The sequence below is a fragment of the Mus pahari genome, chromosome 1, assembly GCF_900095145.1.
Source record: "Mus pahari chromosome 1, PAHARI_EIJ_v1.1, whole genome shotgun sequence".
Taxonomy (NCBI): Eukaryota; Metazoa; Chordata; class Mammalia; order Rodentia; family Muridae; genus Mus; species Mus pahari.
Window position 1 is genome coordinate 133233850 of NC_034590.1, and position 16080 is coordinate 133249929.

The window sequence follows — 16080 nt, forward strand, 5'->3', positions numbered from 1 at the left end:
AAGAAAGAAAGAAAGAAAGAAAGAAAGAAAGAAAGAAAGAAAGAAAGAAAGATAGATAGATAGAGTTCTTACTGTGTGCTAGGCACTATTTTAAGGACCCCACAAATATTAACCTGGTGTATTATCATAACAACTCCATGAAATAGGTAGTATCATTAACTCTGAGTTTTACAAATGGTCACAGTGAGTCACAGAGCCTTTTAAAAGTCACACAGATATCCCATATAGTCCTCAGAACGGGATTATGTCCAGAAGACAAGAGTTAAAGAATGCTGTAGAATCTACCAGGCTGAGACGACAGTCCTAAAACTCAAATTCTCTCCTTGTCACTGTGAGGGTAACGTAGTCAGTGGATTATGAAAAGAGCTAAAACTACTGTAGTCCTTGCCAACCTCAATGTCCTCAGTTTGATACCTGGAGTCTGGTTTCAGAAATGAATGTTTGCATAGATGAACAGGCATTACACAGGACAGGCACACAGAATACTCACGACAACTCTAGTGTAGACTTCTTCAGCCACATCAGTGTTCTGGAATTTTTGTTCTGTGGGAAATGTATACTTGGTCAGCCACTCCAAAAGCGGCAGGTCAACATTGCTTCCAGCAAAGGCATACTGAGGGGCATGGATGTGCGTATCAACAAGGCCTGGCATGAAGAACTCACTGAGAAGAAGAAAGGGAAAGCATTGAATATCTTCTTTAGACAAGGCTTTCACTTATCTTACAATTGTACAACTAGAAGTTTTCTTATTTTTAAGTAAAATGTTCTGCTAAAAGAGAGTGCCTAAGTTTAGATATGTACAGTTCCAAACAGAGACAGTGAAGGAAAGGAAAACAGAAGTGCACAGAAGCCAAGCCACTGTAGCAGAAGAAAAGAGAGGGGGCATGGGCACATCTATGACTCTGCTTTCACAACTGGACAGAGAGTGTAAGACCCCCAACTCAATGCGTTTTCTTTAAAAACAAAAAACAAAACAAAACCCTAGAAACAAAGCTCAGTATAGAATTCTTTGTGTTTTTTGCCTTCAGTCTGAGATACCGGTGACCACTAAAACTGGCTCATTGCAATTGACCCACCCTGGCGCCTGACTCATGGTGTAAGGGACTAAGAATGTTTGCCAAAGATAGCTTGTAACTCTTCCATAGGAGATGAGCTGTAATGCATCANCCCCACTCTTATGATGTTTACTTAGTTTCCCCACCAAGAATGTTTGCCAAAGATAGCCTGTAACTCTTCCGTAAGAGATGAGCTGAAATGTTTACTCAGCTTCCCCATTCTTTGTGAACTTATCCCCCCCTTTCCTTGGGTTTTTTTCCTTTAAAAGCTTTCAATTGCAACTGCTGAGGGTTGATCTCCTATGAGCTCGACCTCAGCATGCTGAATTTTCCCGATTAAACTTCATGCATATTGCATCAAGAATGGTTTCTCTTGAGGTATTGGGGGGGGGGTCATCTCATCCTGGGACTTGAGTGAGGGTTTCCCTGGGAACGGGGGTCTTTCAAGAGCAGAGGTGGAATGGGTCTTCAAGTCTCAAGATTTGGACTGAAGGACAGACACATGTGTTACAGAAGGGGACTAAAGATAAGAAACAGTGGTTTAAGGCTCAGTGGCTCTCTTCATCTTAGAAGACTGTAAGAAATCCTGTCCTCCATGTATTTAAAGACCGAGCTCACAACAGAAGCACCAGGAACATGCCTGGGCTGGTTTGAGATCCTTGATCTTTGCCAAGAAAGTGTAGAAATGAGCTGATGGTCTGGAGGGGAGGCACTGAGGAGGGTGTGACACTGTGGCCAGCATCCAAGCTTCTGTGCTTCTCCTTTTCTTTTTGAGACATGATTGTGTTGTATCGCCCCCGCTGGCATTGAACTCATATTTCTCTTCCTTCTACCTTCTGAGTGCTCAGATGACAGGCATGCACCATTGTGCACACCTTCATACTTTTGATCAGCTGAGCCCCCCACCCCCCACCTACCGAGCCACATTTCTTTTTACTCTTATGGATATTTTGGATAGCTATTTTTAAGTTGTCAGAAGCACTATCCACAGAAGGGAGGCAGGCCAATGCTAGGAGACATGGATGGGCTAATTCAGTTCTCTTGGGTAGTTATTGTATCAATTCATCTGAACACATATCTATTAATACATGCTATATATACTCCATTACTGTCACTACAGCAACTGACAATTCACCCAACGAACCTGAACTCAACACTCGACACCACAAGAAAAAAAATCCCTTAGCCAGCAAATAAAATGTATCCATACATCTAGAAGTAAGATACAGCCATGAGCAGCTTTAAAATGTTTTATTTTAAGAAGAGAACTAGAAGTGGTATGCAGCTGCGTTATTTCAGCTAACGTTGAATGTATGCATGTACTGGAGCTGGGCACAGAATCCTCTGTGCATCATGCCACTTGTGGCAGGCAGCTTGCTGTAACAGTTACATACATACAGTCTAGACAAGACTCTCTGAGTGAGGACTCATCATTAACCAGCAGTGAGACATGTGTCATGTGATCCAGTCTCTCTGAATCTCATTTTTTTTTACCTTATAAAAAATAAGCAAAGTGTTATGACCACAAAATTGTAGGGAGGACTGAGTTACCTGATGCAAGGGTGGTGCCTAGCAAAGGCAAAAAGCATCAGTAAATGCTGCTGGTGGTGAAAAGGTAATGTCATAGAGTAGGCAAGCAGGATCCTCATTTGTATAACAATAGATGTATGCTCAGGAAGCAACCTTGTTAGCTTATGAGCTTGGGAGGGCAGCTTTGACCCTGACTGCTCCCCTGTAGGCTCAGCATTCTTGTGCACTACACTCTAGGTGACCAACAAAGAACAGTGACAACTCTTGAATAAGAAGGGAGCCTACAGTGTGAACCGTGTCAGCCACTGTCCTCTCTGAGTAACTCTGTCTGTGATGCTCATACTTGCTTTACCACCGCAAAGTGAAACAGCTTTGAGTTCACATGTAGTCTGGTGCTCTTCAGTCATGTTTAGGAAGCTCAGTTAAGACTCATTGGGAGAGCCAGGTGTGGTGGCACACGCCTTTAATCCCAGCACTTGGGAGGCAGAGGCAGGCGGATTTCTGAGTTCGAGGCCAGCCTGGTCTACAAAGTGAGTTCCAGGACAGCCAGAGCTACACAGAGAAACCCTGACTACACAGAGAAACCCTGACTCATAGGGAAATCTACTGAGAAATAAGGCCTCTTCAGAGTTATAATAGTTCAAGATATTAGGGGAGTGTGTGTGTGTGTGTGTGTGTGTGTGTGTGTGTGTGTGTTTGTGTGTATGTGAGAGAGAGAGAGAGAGAGAGAGAGAGAGAGAGAGAGAGAGATCTTGTTACACAGAGGAACTTAGTGAATAATTTCAGTCTTAAGTATGTACTCAAGAGAAATAAAGCATAAGTTTATAAAAACAGATTGTGCAAGAATGTTTGCAGCAGTTCTGTTCATGTAGTTGGAAACAATATAAATAACTGTCACAGGAAAATATGGATAAACAAACTGTGGCCCAGTGGAATACTATTCAGGAAAATAAAAAGCCAGTACTCTTACAATAGGAATCACTTGCAATACATAATTTTGAAGGGCCAACAGACAGCTCAGTGGATAAAATGTTTCCCGGGCAAGCATAAGAATCAGAGTTCAAATTTCTAATACCCAGGTAAATACCAGGAGGGCAGGATGGCTCCCTTTATCCCATCACAGGGAGGCAAGCTACCTGAGTAGATGAGCTGAATCAATAAGCTCTGGATTTCAACAAAGAAGGAGGAAAATGGTTGAAGAAGCTATCCGGTATCAAACTCAGCCTTCTCCATGTGTGCACACATGTGCACACGCACATATCCCTATATAAATACACACAGGGTAAAAATACATGAGCTAGGAGATGCCTGAGACCTTCCACATGCGAGCTTTCTGAACAAAGGTCACAGCAGTGGGAATGGAAAAGCAACTGGTAAACATAAGAGAAAGAATGTACTATCCTATCAGTCCCTAGAAGCAAAGGAGATGAGTCAGAGAGAGAAAGCTTTGAGCATACAAGGGTGAACATGCAAAGTGCAGAGAACCTGAGTACTGAGTCAGGTATGCAGGGTCACATGATGTCATCCTAAGTCAAATGTCCACGTATGAGGCAGTGACTGTTGCATATTTCTGCGACAAACTACCCAAGGGTGGATACTTTACTTTTAAAAGAGGTTTATTTATCTCACACTTCTAAAATTGTACATGCACGATCTAGGCAAGGGCACACCTTTTTGCATTACACGCATAAAGAACTATAAAAATAACCAGCTGCATGCATAATAAGCCAACTAACTGTATGGGACAGAGTCACTTTAATTCAGCCTAACTCAGCCCACTCTCACAAGAACTCCCTCACTTCGTGCGATCATCACGAATCATCTCCAACCAGGTCCCACTTCTCAAAAGTCCCACCACTTCTCAATATCTGTACTGTACACTGAATCTAACTTCCAGCATCTGGACCTTTGAAGGACACGCTCAAACCACATTTAGTCTCTACTGTGTGACCTCTATGTGTCCAAGAAGTTCCTGATGGTGTGGGATAAGCTGTCCCACAATTGTTAAAGACAGGATTCAGGGTTAAGGAGCTTCTCCTCAAGCTTCAAATGGCAGAAAATTCTGTAGCAATGAATAAACAAAGCTAACTCTTGAGCAGCAGCATCCATTTAAGGAGAGAGGAAGAGAGAAGGCAATGATTGGCATTGGCAGAACTGTCGCCAAGAAAATAAAGGGGTTCCAGGAGATATCAGAGAGAGAGAAATAAAGGAAGCAGGGGGTGGGGGTGGGCAGTGACTGAATCTGAAGGCAAGGGATATGAAGCCTTAGAGAGACTATAGAACCTCTAATGTAGTGACCCAATGGCAGGGCATTGAACATTTAGTCTCTGAGGCACAGGTTACTTTAGTTCTGTCCAAGGTGCTGAGGAGTAAGGGTCTCCCCATGTGGGTGATAGAAAAAGAACTGGGCATATTTCATAGAAAAAGTCATTGTGGGGAGAGTACATAGACTTCATGACTTTCTTTCTTTCTTTCTTTCTTTCTTTCTTTCTTTCTTTCTTTCTTTCTTTCTTTCTTTCTTCCTTCCTTCCTTTCTTTCTTTCCTTTCTTTCTTTCCTTAGATTCTTTCTTCCTTCCTTCCTTCCTTTCTTTCTTTTCATTTCTCTCTCTCTCTCTCTCTCTCTCTCTCTCTCTCTCTCTCTCTCTCTCTCTTTCTTTCTCTCTTTCATACAAGGGAAACCTGTGTGTGCTTATCAGGACTCAAGAGGCAAGGAGGTTCTTGAGGGTGCAATATTTGAGAGCAGAAGCTAGGCTAGGAAGGACTTACTGTGGCCTGAGTGTGGCTTTTACCAGGTACAAGAAGTGCTGGGATGTGGCCCCACCAAAATTCACACACTCAAGGGTGAGTATGAGGTTTGCTGAGATAAAGAAGCAAGCATGTGTGATGTGAAAAACATGTATGGAACAAAGTCCTTAACTGCGTTACCTCATTTTATGGAGAGAAGATGCAGTTCAGGGATGGTTACAGGCTTGTAACCTGTCAATACCTCAGCCTGGGTTAGAAGTCAGTTCACCACATGACTTGGAGCTGGATGGTAGCTATCAAGAGCCAACTTAAGGCAGAGTCAAGAGGTGGCCCACTGGCTTCCTCAGAAGGAGGTCCCCTCCCTTCGCCTTTTGGCTTCCCCTTCCCCATGATATTTAGTCAGCATAACTCCCTTAGAACATCAACTTCACACTTTAAACCTGAAGTGGTAGCCTAGCCTTTAAAAATTTGAGAAAAAATTAACAACATACAGAATCCTATATACAGTAATCAGAACACCTACCCATCGTTTACATTTCTTTATTTTCTTTTAACTTTATTTTTGTAAACCCGAGGACTTCACACATAGCAAGGATGTGTTCTACCACTAAGCTACATCCATGGTTCCATGCTCTGCCCCACCCCACTTCTCATTTCCTTTTTTGAGGTGTGGTCTCAATATGTAACCCAGACTAGCCTTGAACTTGCAGTTCTGCCCCAGCCTCCTAGTGCTGGGATTACAGGCACGTGAAGACATTCCCCATCCATCCACTCATGTTCTATACAAATGGCAAACACTGATACAGGCTGTACAAGGACAGTTGACTGAGGGCCTAGGCCAGTGTCACACAGTCTATTTGAACACCATCATCAGGAACTTCTAACTCCATTACCTAGAATCACTTTCCAAGTTTTAAATGGATTTTCAGAGTAAAAATGATGATGCCACTATTATTGGACTTAAAACACAGCCTTTTGAAATTAGATAAAATATGTCAGCTTGAGACAAATATTCTCATTTGTATATATCAAATCAGCCAGACTATGGAGACAGTAAGTCCTCCATTGGAAGCACATTTTATGTAGATAGTAAAGACCATAAAAATTCCAACTCAACTGTACTCTGAACACAGATCCTCCCTAATCATGCCACTGGAGTAGTTTCTCAAACTCTGTTCCTTAATACGTTGCCTGTTTTTGCCTCTTCCCTCTCCCATCTTATATAGGGCTAAAGACTTGTTAAGATTCTAACACTACTCAACAGATGTTTGCTAAAGAAATAAAGGAACCAGCCGGGCAGTGGTGGAACATGCCTTTAATCCCAGCACTTGGGAGGTAAAGGCAGGTGGATTTCTGAGTTTGAGGCCAGCCTTGTCTACAGAGTGAGTTCCAGGACAGCCAGGGCTATACAGAGAAACCCTGTCTTGAACCCTACCCCCACCCCCAAAAGAAAGAAAGAAAGAAAGAAAGAAAGAAAGAAAGAAAGAAAGAAAGAAAGGAAGGAAGGAAGGAAGGAAGGAAGGAAGGAAGGAAGGAAGGAAGGAAGGAAGGAACCATGGCAGTCTCTGGTCCTCAAAGCTTCTGTCCTTCAGATGGCTTTTTTGTCTCACTCATCTTCCCCACTAATGGACAACTGGTAATTAGAACGCCCCCACTCTCTCAGTGAACATGTCTCATTGCTTGAACCTCGACACTGGCTTCCGGCAAAAGGGAAGATGTTGGCAGAAACTTACTGGTGGCTCAGCTCTCTGATCTCACATGGTTTGAAGCACCACTCCTTGGCCAGTTTTTCTTGCTGAGATGACTCTTCTAGAAACACTATCTTTATGAGGAAGAAAGAAAAAAAAGCCAGATATTAATAAATCAGCCATTTGTAGATACAAAACACAATGTCTTCAGAGTGATGCTGAGTTAATTTTAAATAATATTTGGTACAACGCAAGATTAATTTTGGAGGGAAAAACATGACAATAGTTTGTGTTTTGTTGTCCTTAGAACTAACATTCAACTTCTCTTCTACAAAAAGGTAGACCTGAGATTTCAAAAATGTTCTTCCAAAGACTCATTCTGACAAGGACGAGGGATGCCTACCCTTCCTTCATTAAAGTGATTATAGGAAAAACACCCAACTTGGACCTAGTAAGAGTCTGCTGTTAGGCCATTAGGAGAAACACTGCCTCATGCTTTGTAAGGCTACTGTGGAGACTAAATATGATAGTTTTGGTATTGAAAGTAGCAAATGCCTGGTACATGGTAAATGGTCAAGTATGTTTATGGCTATTTTGCACACTGTGGCTACTTTATCAGGTAGATTGTTTAGCAAGAAAAGATAGGAAGTCACATGGTTAGAATGCAGAAAATATTCTGCCTGTTTGGTGTCGTTGCTTGCTTTGTTTTGCTGTGTTGGGGCTCTACCACCCAAGCTAGATCCTAAAGCCCTTCCTGTTTTAGTTTTAGATGGAAAATTGTGAGAAAGTGTTTCATTGAAAATTAAAATTTGAAAAACATCTAGAAAAATAAAAATAGTCTACCTAGTGGAGTGAGAATTAAGTCAATATGCCTCAGGACAAAATAATTTGTGTGACTGAAAAGAGAACAGTCACGTCATCGTTCATTGAGACATGACTTTTTAAAAAATGTGGTACTGGCTAGAAGTAAGTCCTAAATTAAAATAATTAGATGATTATAAAGATATACTTGAAACAGTAAACATCTAAAAAGGAAGAATCAACATTCATAGAAGACTATCACATAATTATTTTCAAAGCCTTAGAATTTATCAATTCCATTTCAAAAGCAATCTATCATAAAGTTCATAAATAAGTAGTATGATAAAGACTTAGGTATAAATATTTGAAATATACTAAGAATAAACGTTTCTTTTTTGTTTTTTGTTTTTTGTTTGTTTGTTTGTTTGTTTGTTTTCGAGACAGGGTTTCTCTGTGTAGCCCTGGCTGTCCTGGAACTCTCTCTGTAGAACAGGCTGACCTCGAACTCAGAAATCCGCTGCCTCTGCCACCCAAGTGCTGGGATTAAAGGCGTGCGCCACCATGCCCGGCCCCATAAATGTTTTTTAAAATATTCTTTCTTTCAAATATTTATTAATTGTATATATGTGAGTACACTATTGTTTTCTTCAGACACACCAGAAGAGGACCTCAGATCCCATTACAGGTGGGGAGGGGAACCACACAGGAAGACCAACAGTCAACTAACATGGGCCTCTGGGAGCCCTCGGAAACTGAGCCACTAAGCAAAGAACATACATGAGCTGGACCAAGGCTCCTAGGACATATGTAGCCCAACTGTGGAATCCATTCCCCAACAGGATTACAGTGGGAGAAGATGCTCCTAATCCTGCAGAGAGGTAATGATACACCAGAGTCGGGTTATACCTATGAGAAGGGCCCATCCTCTCAAAGGAGTAGGGGAGGGGGGGAAGGAGGAGGGACTCTGGGGGGAGGACTAGGAGGGAGGAGCAGCATTTGGGATGTAAATAAATAAGTAAATAAGAGGGGAAAAAGAGAAAGTCTATATTTTGGTTTCACTGTGTCACCCTGGCATGTTGACCAGGCTGACCTTGAACTCTTAGACCAGCCTGCCTCCACCTCCCAAGTGCTAAAATTAAAGATACATGTTATCATATCATGGTTTAATTTGAAGGAGTGAATACTTTTTAAATGCTAAAAATATTGGACTCTACCTATCTATATCCAATAAGTCATGCATACCACCAAGGTTCAAAAGTTTAAAATCTTATACTGTTTTTCAAAACTTTTTTTACTTTTTTTTTCAAATTTTTATTAGATATTTTCTTCATTTACATTTCAAGTGCTATCTTGAAAGTCCCCTATACTTCTCCCGCCCTGCTCCCCTACCCACCCACTCCCACTTCTTGGCCCTGGCATTTCCCTGTACTGGGGCATATAAAGTTTGCAAGACCAAGGGGCCTCTCTTTCCAATGATGGCCAACTAGTCCATCTTCTGCTACATATGCAGCTAGAGACATGAGCTCTGGGGTTACTGGTTAGTACATATTGTTCCACCTATAGGGTTGCAGACCCCTTCAGCTCCTTGGGTACTTTCTCTAGCTCCTCCATTGGGGGCCCTGAGTTCCACCCAATAGATGACAATGAGCATCCACTTCTGTATTTTCCAGGCACTGGCATAGCCTCACAAGAGACAGGTATATCAGGGTCCCTTCAGCAAAATCTTGCTGGCATATGCAATAGTGTCTGCGTTTGGTGGCTGATTATGGGATGGATCCCCAGGTGGGGCAGTCTCTAGATGGTCCATCCTTTGGTCTCAGCTCCAAAGTTTTTCTCTGTAACTCCTTACATGGGTATTTTGTTCCCTAGTCTAAGGAGGAATGAAGTATCCACACTTCGGTCTTCCTTCTTGATTTTCTTGTGTTTTGCAAATTGTATCTTGGGTATTCTAAGTTTCTGGGCTAATATCCACTTATCAGTGAGTACATATCATGTGAGTTCTTTTGTGATTGGGTTACCCCACTCAGGATGATATCCTCTAGATCCATCCATTTGCCTAAGAATTTCATAAATTCATTGTTTTTAATAGCTGAGTAGTACTCCATTGTGTAAATGTACCACATTTTCTGTATCCATTCCTCTGTTGAGGGACATCTGGGTTTTTTCCAGTTTCTGGATATTATAAATAAGGCTCCTATGAACATAGTGGAGCATGTGTCCTTATTACCAGTTAGAACATCTTCTGGGTATATGCCCAGGAGAGGTATTGCTGGATAAAACTCTTTTTTTTTTTTTAATCTCTCCTGGGAACCTATAATATAGACGTTCACATCCACAGTGCTGGTTTTATAGCTACCCTCTCTACAAGACTATCTCTCACAACATCTCACCTCAAAGTATATACCACACATAGTGAAAGACTGTTATCTCAAAGTCAGAAAGGACTAGCTAGATACAACAAAGCAGAATAAGGATTAAAATAATGAAGACATATCTGCTGAATGGAAAATTATCCAATGTGGAGGTTTGGTCTGTTGTTACGCATTGTAATGCTAAGTGCGGGCCCCCAAAGCCTAGTTGCCCGAGATGAGGCAGTTCACATGTAGCCCCAAGTGATATGTGACCTTGTCCCCACGTTATTTATGATTGGTGAATAAAGGTGCACACAACCTGCAGTTGGGCAAAATTGGGATAGGTGGGGCTTGGTGCTTCTGACTGGGATTGGAAGAGACTATGAGGAGGGGGGAGAGAAGAAGAAGGAAGAGAGGAAAAGCCACCATGGGGTAAGAATCTTAAAATAATGGCCATGTGGGTTGGCAAAGTGGAGTAAGGGCAGCCCAGATAAAACATGGCAAGTTATATAATGGGATTATTAGCTGGGAAATAGACATAGTAGCATAGAGGATAGATATCTGCCCAGTTCTAGTGCTGATTATAGAGCTGATTAAGGCTTATGACAAATATAAAGGTTGTGTGTGTTTTTACCTGAGAACTAAATGGTCAAAGACAGGGTAGAAACACAGGATTGAGATGAAATATTTTCAATAACAATATAATGTTAAAGTATCTGTTTATAATCTAGATTACTAGATACCATGTGTTTATAGTGAAACTTTTGATAATATGATATAGTGTGTGGATATGGGTGCACATGCAGATATGTCTGTTGAAGTCTAGTCTCTGGACACAGAGCCTATATGGCCGGGGAGTTAAAATACACCCAGATAGGTAAGGAGTAAGAAGAGGAGGTTTGGGGGAGCACAGTGGATCCCCTCCCCCACTGCATCAGAGGGAGGAACAGTAGTACAGGCAGAAAAGGTCAGAATCTGACAGTAAGAGGAATGAATTGGTACCTGATAGATATCAAGTGGAAGAAAAGGGATGGAAGGGGCAGCGACAGGAACAGAGGTGAGGAAGTGAAAAGCAGCCAGAGGCACTGCAGCTAAAGGCATACAGTCAATGTTATCGGAACTGCGGGTTGGGAGAACTTTTATCTTGTTCTTATTTGCATTTTCGTCCATCCAATACTGTCTGTGGACCTCTTGTTAAACAGCATTATCGCAGGGGTTGGGAGCAATCAATTCATGGTGTGTATAACACATGGCATTAGTATGACATGCTGTAATGGAAAGTGAATGATAGATGGACCGTAGGGCGTACACAATGCTCTCTCAGAGAGATGCTGTTTAAGCATGGATTTTCCTGATGTGAGGGTGAGTAACCTGAATCTCCTGAGGGCACCAAAAATTCAATATGGGGTGTGTCCAGATGTTCAGACAGAAACACCAAACATACTAGTAGACACCCAGCTCAACACTAGGGACACAAGTGGAAGGAATCCAGATCAAAGATAAGCACGCATTGTAAGTCATGGTCAGCCTTCAGGGTTATTTTTTAGGAAATCTCTAAAAATCTGCAGGAAAATATGGTTGATGCATTCTTCCTGGTTCAGTGGCTTCCTTGCCTCTAGACTATCAGGGTTCGGGATGCCATTGGCTTGATTGTTCATTCAAGAGCCTGGCATAGCCTATAGGCCTTCCTCCTTACAGGCCATGGTCTCAGTCTAGGCAAGCTGTCAATCGCATGCAAGGATTATTAAAAACAAGGTTTCCTGAAACCACAGCAAGTTCCAGCCAGCAGGGGCTCTCTCAGCCAAGCTCTTAGTTGTCCAGATGAGCAACTTGATTCCCTTCTGTTAAGTAAACAAGTCCAAGTGTCTCTCACGTGGAACGGGAGCTATTTAGGATGAGCACTAATGATGTCAGAAAGACTCAAGCCAAAGGCAGATAAATAATGACTATCAGTTTATGACCCAAGTCCCTGCAAGATACAGGATTCAAACACCAGATGGAAAGTTTGGGCAAAAGGGTTTTGGCCATGACCTAGAGTCAACTTCTGGACAATTGTGAAATAGCTCAGCTATGTAACAAAAGGAGATAGCGTGTGTCTGTCCTCATCCCAAAATCCTACTCAAGTCACTGTGATGGGACCAGATGAACGATATTATACTTCAGAGACTGCTGAAACACTTGGTAAAGACCAACGTTGGTATATTCATGTAATTCTTATCAAACTGGGTAATGGAAGAGTAAGACTGGTTTGAAAAACAAAAGTCAGCCTATCTAGGCAGAGTGAAGTGAAAATTACCATGACAGCACCAAAGAATACCGTGAGGGGCTTAGATTGTCTGATCTAATATTCTGTTTGTAAATAAGAGAGCAGACCAGCAGGCCGTGTGATCATCCCAGGTGCAGAGCAAGCAGGAGTATTTGCTGGGCTAAATCATCTACCTAGAAATTGTGCCAGGCAGTTGATTGCTTGTCTGGCAATAGAAACTAGAGGGGATTTAAAAAACAAACAAAAAAAAATTCCCCAGAAGCTCAAATACTAAATATTTTAAGTTTAGGGAGACACAACCATACATTCTTCCATAGACAGGTAAATAAACTGCAACATGAAAACATGAAGGAAATTCATTGAAGAATAAGCATTTGAAATCCATGATAAAACTAAATGTTAAAACTTGGATCTGAAATTAGGTTGCACAATAGGATACTCAAAGATTTATCAAAGAAGGACCTTCCCATAACACTTATTTTACAAAGAAAATAACAGCTTCACAGTGAAGAAACTTGGCAAAGTCCACCCACATTGCTTACATCATCATCGCAAATAACAGGACACAACACCACCTTCTGACATGACTCACTGGGAAGGCCACGTTGATTCTGACATTCCTTCTCACATGTATCATCTGAAGCTCATCATGAGGAAACGTGCAAACCAACCTGAGGGTCAGTGTAAGAGTTCTTTAGTCTTGAAAAGTATCTGGCGCATAAAGAAGAAAGACAAAGACTTGCCCCCAGGTGGAAGGCAAGTAAAGTGTGACACAAAAGTGGAACTTGGGATTTTGGAGCCAATTCTGCACCAGAGGGAGGAAGGGACATTCAAGGACATTACTGAGACAACGAGGAAGGCTGGAAGGGGATCTCGTGTAGCAGAATTACACCGACATTAATTTCTTAATCTGTATGGTTATGATTACGTAAGGCTTTGTCGCCAATGTTTAGAACGGGTACAGGGAGGAATGTCTTAGTTTCTTGTCATTGTGATAAAATACTCTGACGAAATCAACTTGAGAGAAGGCAGCTGACTTAGCGCACAAACCAAACTTACAGTTTGTCTTATTTTGTTGTGATAAAACACTGACCCAAACCAACTTGGGAAAGAAAGGGTTTATTTGGCTTATATCTGATCATTGTCTGCCACTGGGAGAAGTCAAGGCAAGAGCATAAGCAGAACATTCCTAACATTATTAATAATACTCTGCTGTGCACAGAGACAGGAGCCTAGCATAGCTGACCTCTGATAGGCTCTGCCCAGCAGTGGGCTGAAACAGATGCATATACCCACAGCCAAACATTAGATGGAGGTCCAAAACACTTACGGAAAAGATGGGGGAAGGATGGAAAGCCCTGAAGAGGATGGTAACCCCACAGGAAGACCAACAAACCTCCACTCCTGGGAGCTTTGAGTCTAGGCCACCAACCAAAGGGCATACACGGATTAGAAAAAGTCCCCTGGCACATATCTAGCAGGTAGGCAGCTCAGGATTCATGGCTGCCTTGTCTGGACTTAGTGGGAGAAGATGTGCTTAATCAAGCTAAGAATCGATGTGCCAGAGTGGGGAGATACCTAGGGGGCCTGCCCCACCCTCTCAGAGGAGAAGGGGGGTGATGAGGGGAAAGGAGTCTGCGAGGGAGGGACCGGGAGGGGAAGCATCATCTGGGATGTTTAATTAATTAATTATTATAAGAACAACAACAACAACTGACACTGAGATTACAGCAGAATGCTGCTTGCTGGTTTATCTACCATGGTTTGCTCAGCCTGCTTTCATGAAAAACTCAGGACCATCTGCTCAGAGGTGGTACTTCCTGCATTGAGCTGGGCCCTCCTGTAGCAGTCATTAATCAAGAAATTATCTGCCACAGGCTAGCCTATGGGCTAATCTGCTGGAAACGCTTTTTCAGTTTCTCAGTTTCTCACCCATTGCCCCCAAAGTCTCGTGTTTGTCTCATAACATATAACCAGTCAACTTTTTAAAAGTCCCTGTGGTCTTAAAACTTCCAATTTTAAAAACCTGAAGTCTCTCAAGCAACCCCCAAACAAAACAAAACAAAAACAAAACAAAACAAAAAAAAACCTGAAGTCTCTTAGCTCTGAGCTCCTATGAAAACAAAAACCATGTTTTAGACTCCCAACATATAATGACACAGAATAAACCTTCCCATTTCTAAAAAGAAAGGATTGGAACCCAGCAAAGGGGGATCAGATCAACACATCAACCCCCACAGCTCTGTATCTCACATCTAAGGCTTGTAATGGAGTCAACTGGCCTGCACAAGCTTGGGCAGCCTTACTCCTTCAGCCCTGCCTTCTGAAGAATAAGCTCTTTCTCAGGCTAGATCTACTCAGCCCACGGTTCTCGCAGTTCTCGTTGGTATATGTCCCATAGTCCTGGCATCCCCCTGTACCCTGAGGTCTCGACTGCAACTGAGGCTTCATCTTCACAGCTGTACACAATGACCTTTCAGGATCTGTCCTTGGGGATTCAAATCCTGTCACACATAGCCTGGCCTCAGGTGCTCTCCATGAACCCTCAATCCTGGATCTTTCCCATGTTCAAGAGCAGAACCATAGGGCTGATATTTAGTGGCAAGTTCTGCTACCAGTTCAAGGTATACCAAGGCCTCCAAGGACCACAGTCACATCGATTTCTGTCTGATAACTCCTGGGAAACACTGCTAGACCGCTGCTTTTAAGACACAAGGAACCCCTTTAACTTAGGGGTTTTGTTACATTTTATTTCATTTCATTTCGTTTCGTTTTATTTTGTTAATGCATGTGGTTGTTTTGCCTTTGTGTATATCTGTACACCACCATGGCATGCCTGGTATTCTCAGAGGCTAGCAAAGGACATCAGACTGCCCCTAGAACTGGAGTTAAAAAAAAAAAAAAGTAAGCCAGGTGTGGTGGTGCACGCCTTTAATCCCAGCACTCGGGAGGCAGAGGCAGGCAGATTTCTGAGTTCGAGGCCAGCCTGGTCCTCTGGAAGAGCAATCAGTCCTTTTTACTGCCAGCAATCTCTGCAGCCCCGGCTTCCTTCTTTAAAATAAAAGTGGATCTTCACAAGATGGAATCTCCTTCAAAGCACAGAGTTTTGCCCTTGGGATGCTTTTCCATTTTCCTGGTGTAGTGAGGGTGGTTCCTCTACAATTCATCTCTCTGTCAGCTACAGCTGCTACTTTACCATCAGTCTAAATACCCACCCATCTTAAAATTTCCTCTGTCAACAACATCAGTCCACTCTCTTTAAACTAAGCACTCTGGTGTTTAAGACATAGACTAACTGAAGTCAGTTTCTTAGCCAAAACAGAATTTAAATACCACCCCCCCCCCCAGTTTCTGATACAGTCTTTGAACCCCTCTGAAACTTTACGGTTGTGGTCTCTTTATTGCCCAAGTTTTCTCAGCATCTTGTAGAAGAGCCCATTAAGCTCTGTTTCCAGCATTCAATTGCTTTTCTAGTTCAGAGTTCTGAACTCTTCCACATTCTCCCCCACAGCACAGTCCCAAAAGTCTATACAGCACTCCCACTTCTCAGTACCAATTTCTATCTCAATGCCCCTTCCTATAGCTGTGATGAAATATAAAAGAGAGAGAGAGAGAGAGAGAGAGAGAGAGAGAGAGAGAGAGA

The 16080-nt window shown here is 42.4% G+C and overlaps 1 protein-coding gene across 2 annotated transcripts in view; it reads right to left on the reverse strand.

The window, feature by feature from the left end:
• The window catches only part of Gda (guanine deaminase), a 78502-nt gene that overhangs the window by 36323 nt on the left and 26099 nt on the right, over positions 1 to 16080 (reverse strand). The window contains exons 2-3 of one of the 2 annotated variants that reach the window (XM_021202289.2): positions 7065 to 7153; positions 491 to 662 (exon numbers count right to left, since the gene is read on the reverse strand). In XM_021202289.2, the coding sequence (XP_021057948.1) occupies positions 491 to 662; positions 7065 to 7153 (261 nt within the window). The remainder of the gene's footprint in view (positions 1 to 490; positions 663 to 7064; positions 7154 to 16080) is intronic. The other variant, XM_029545716.1, reaches the window with a different exon arrangement.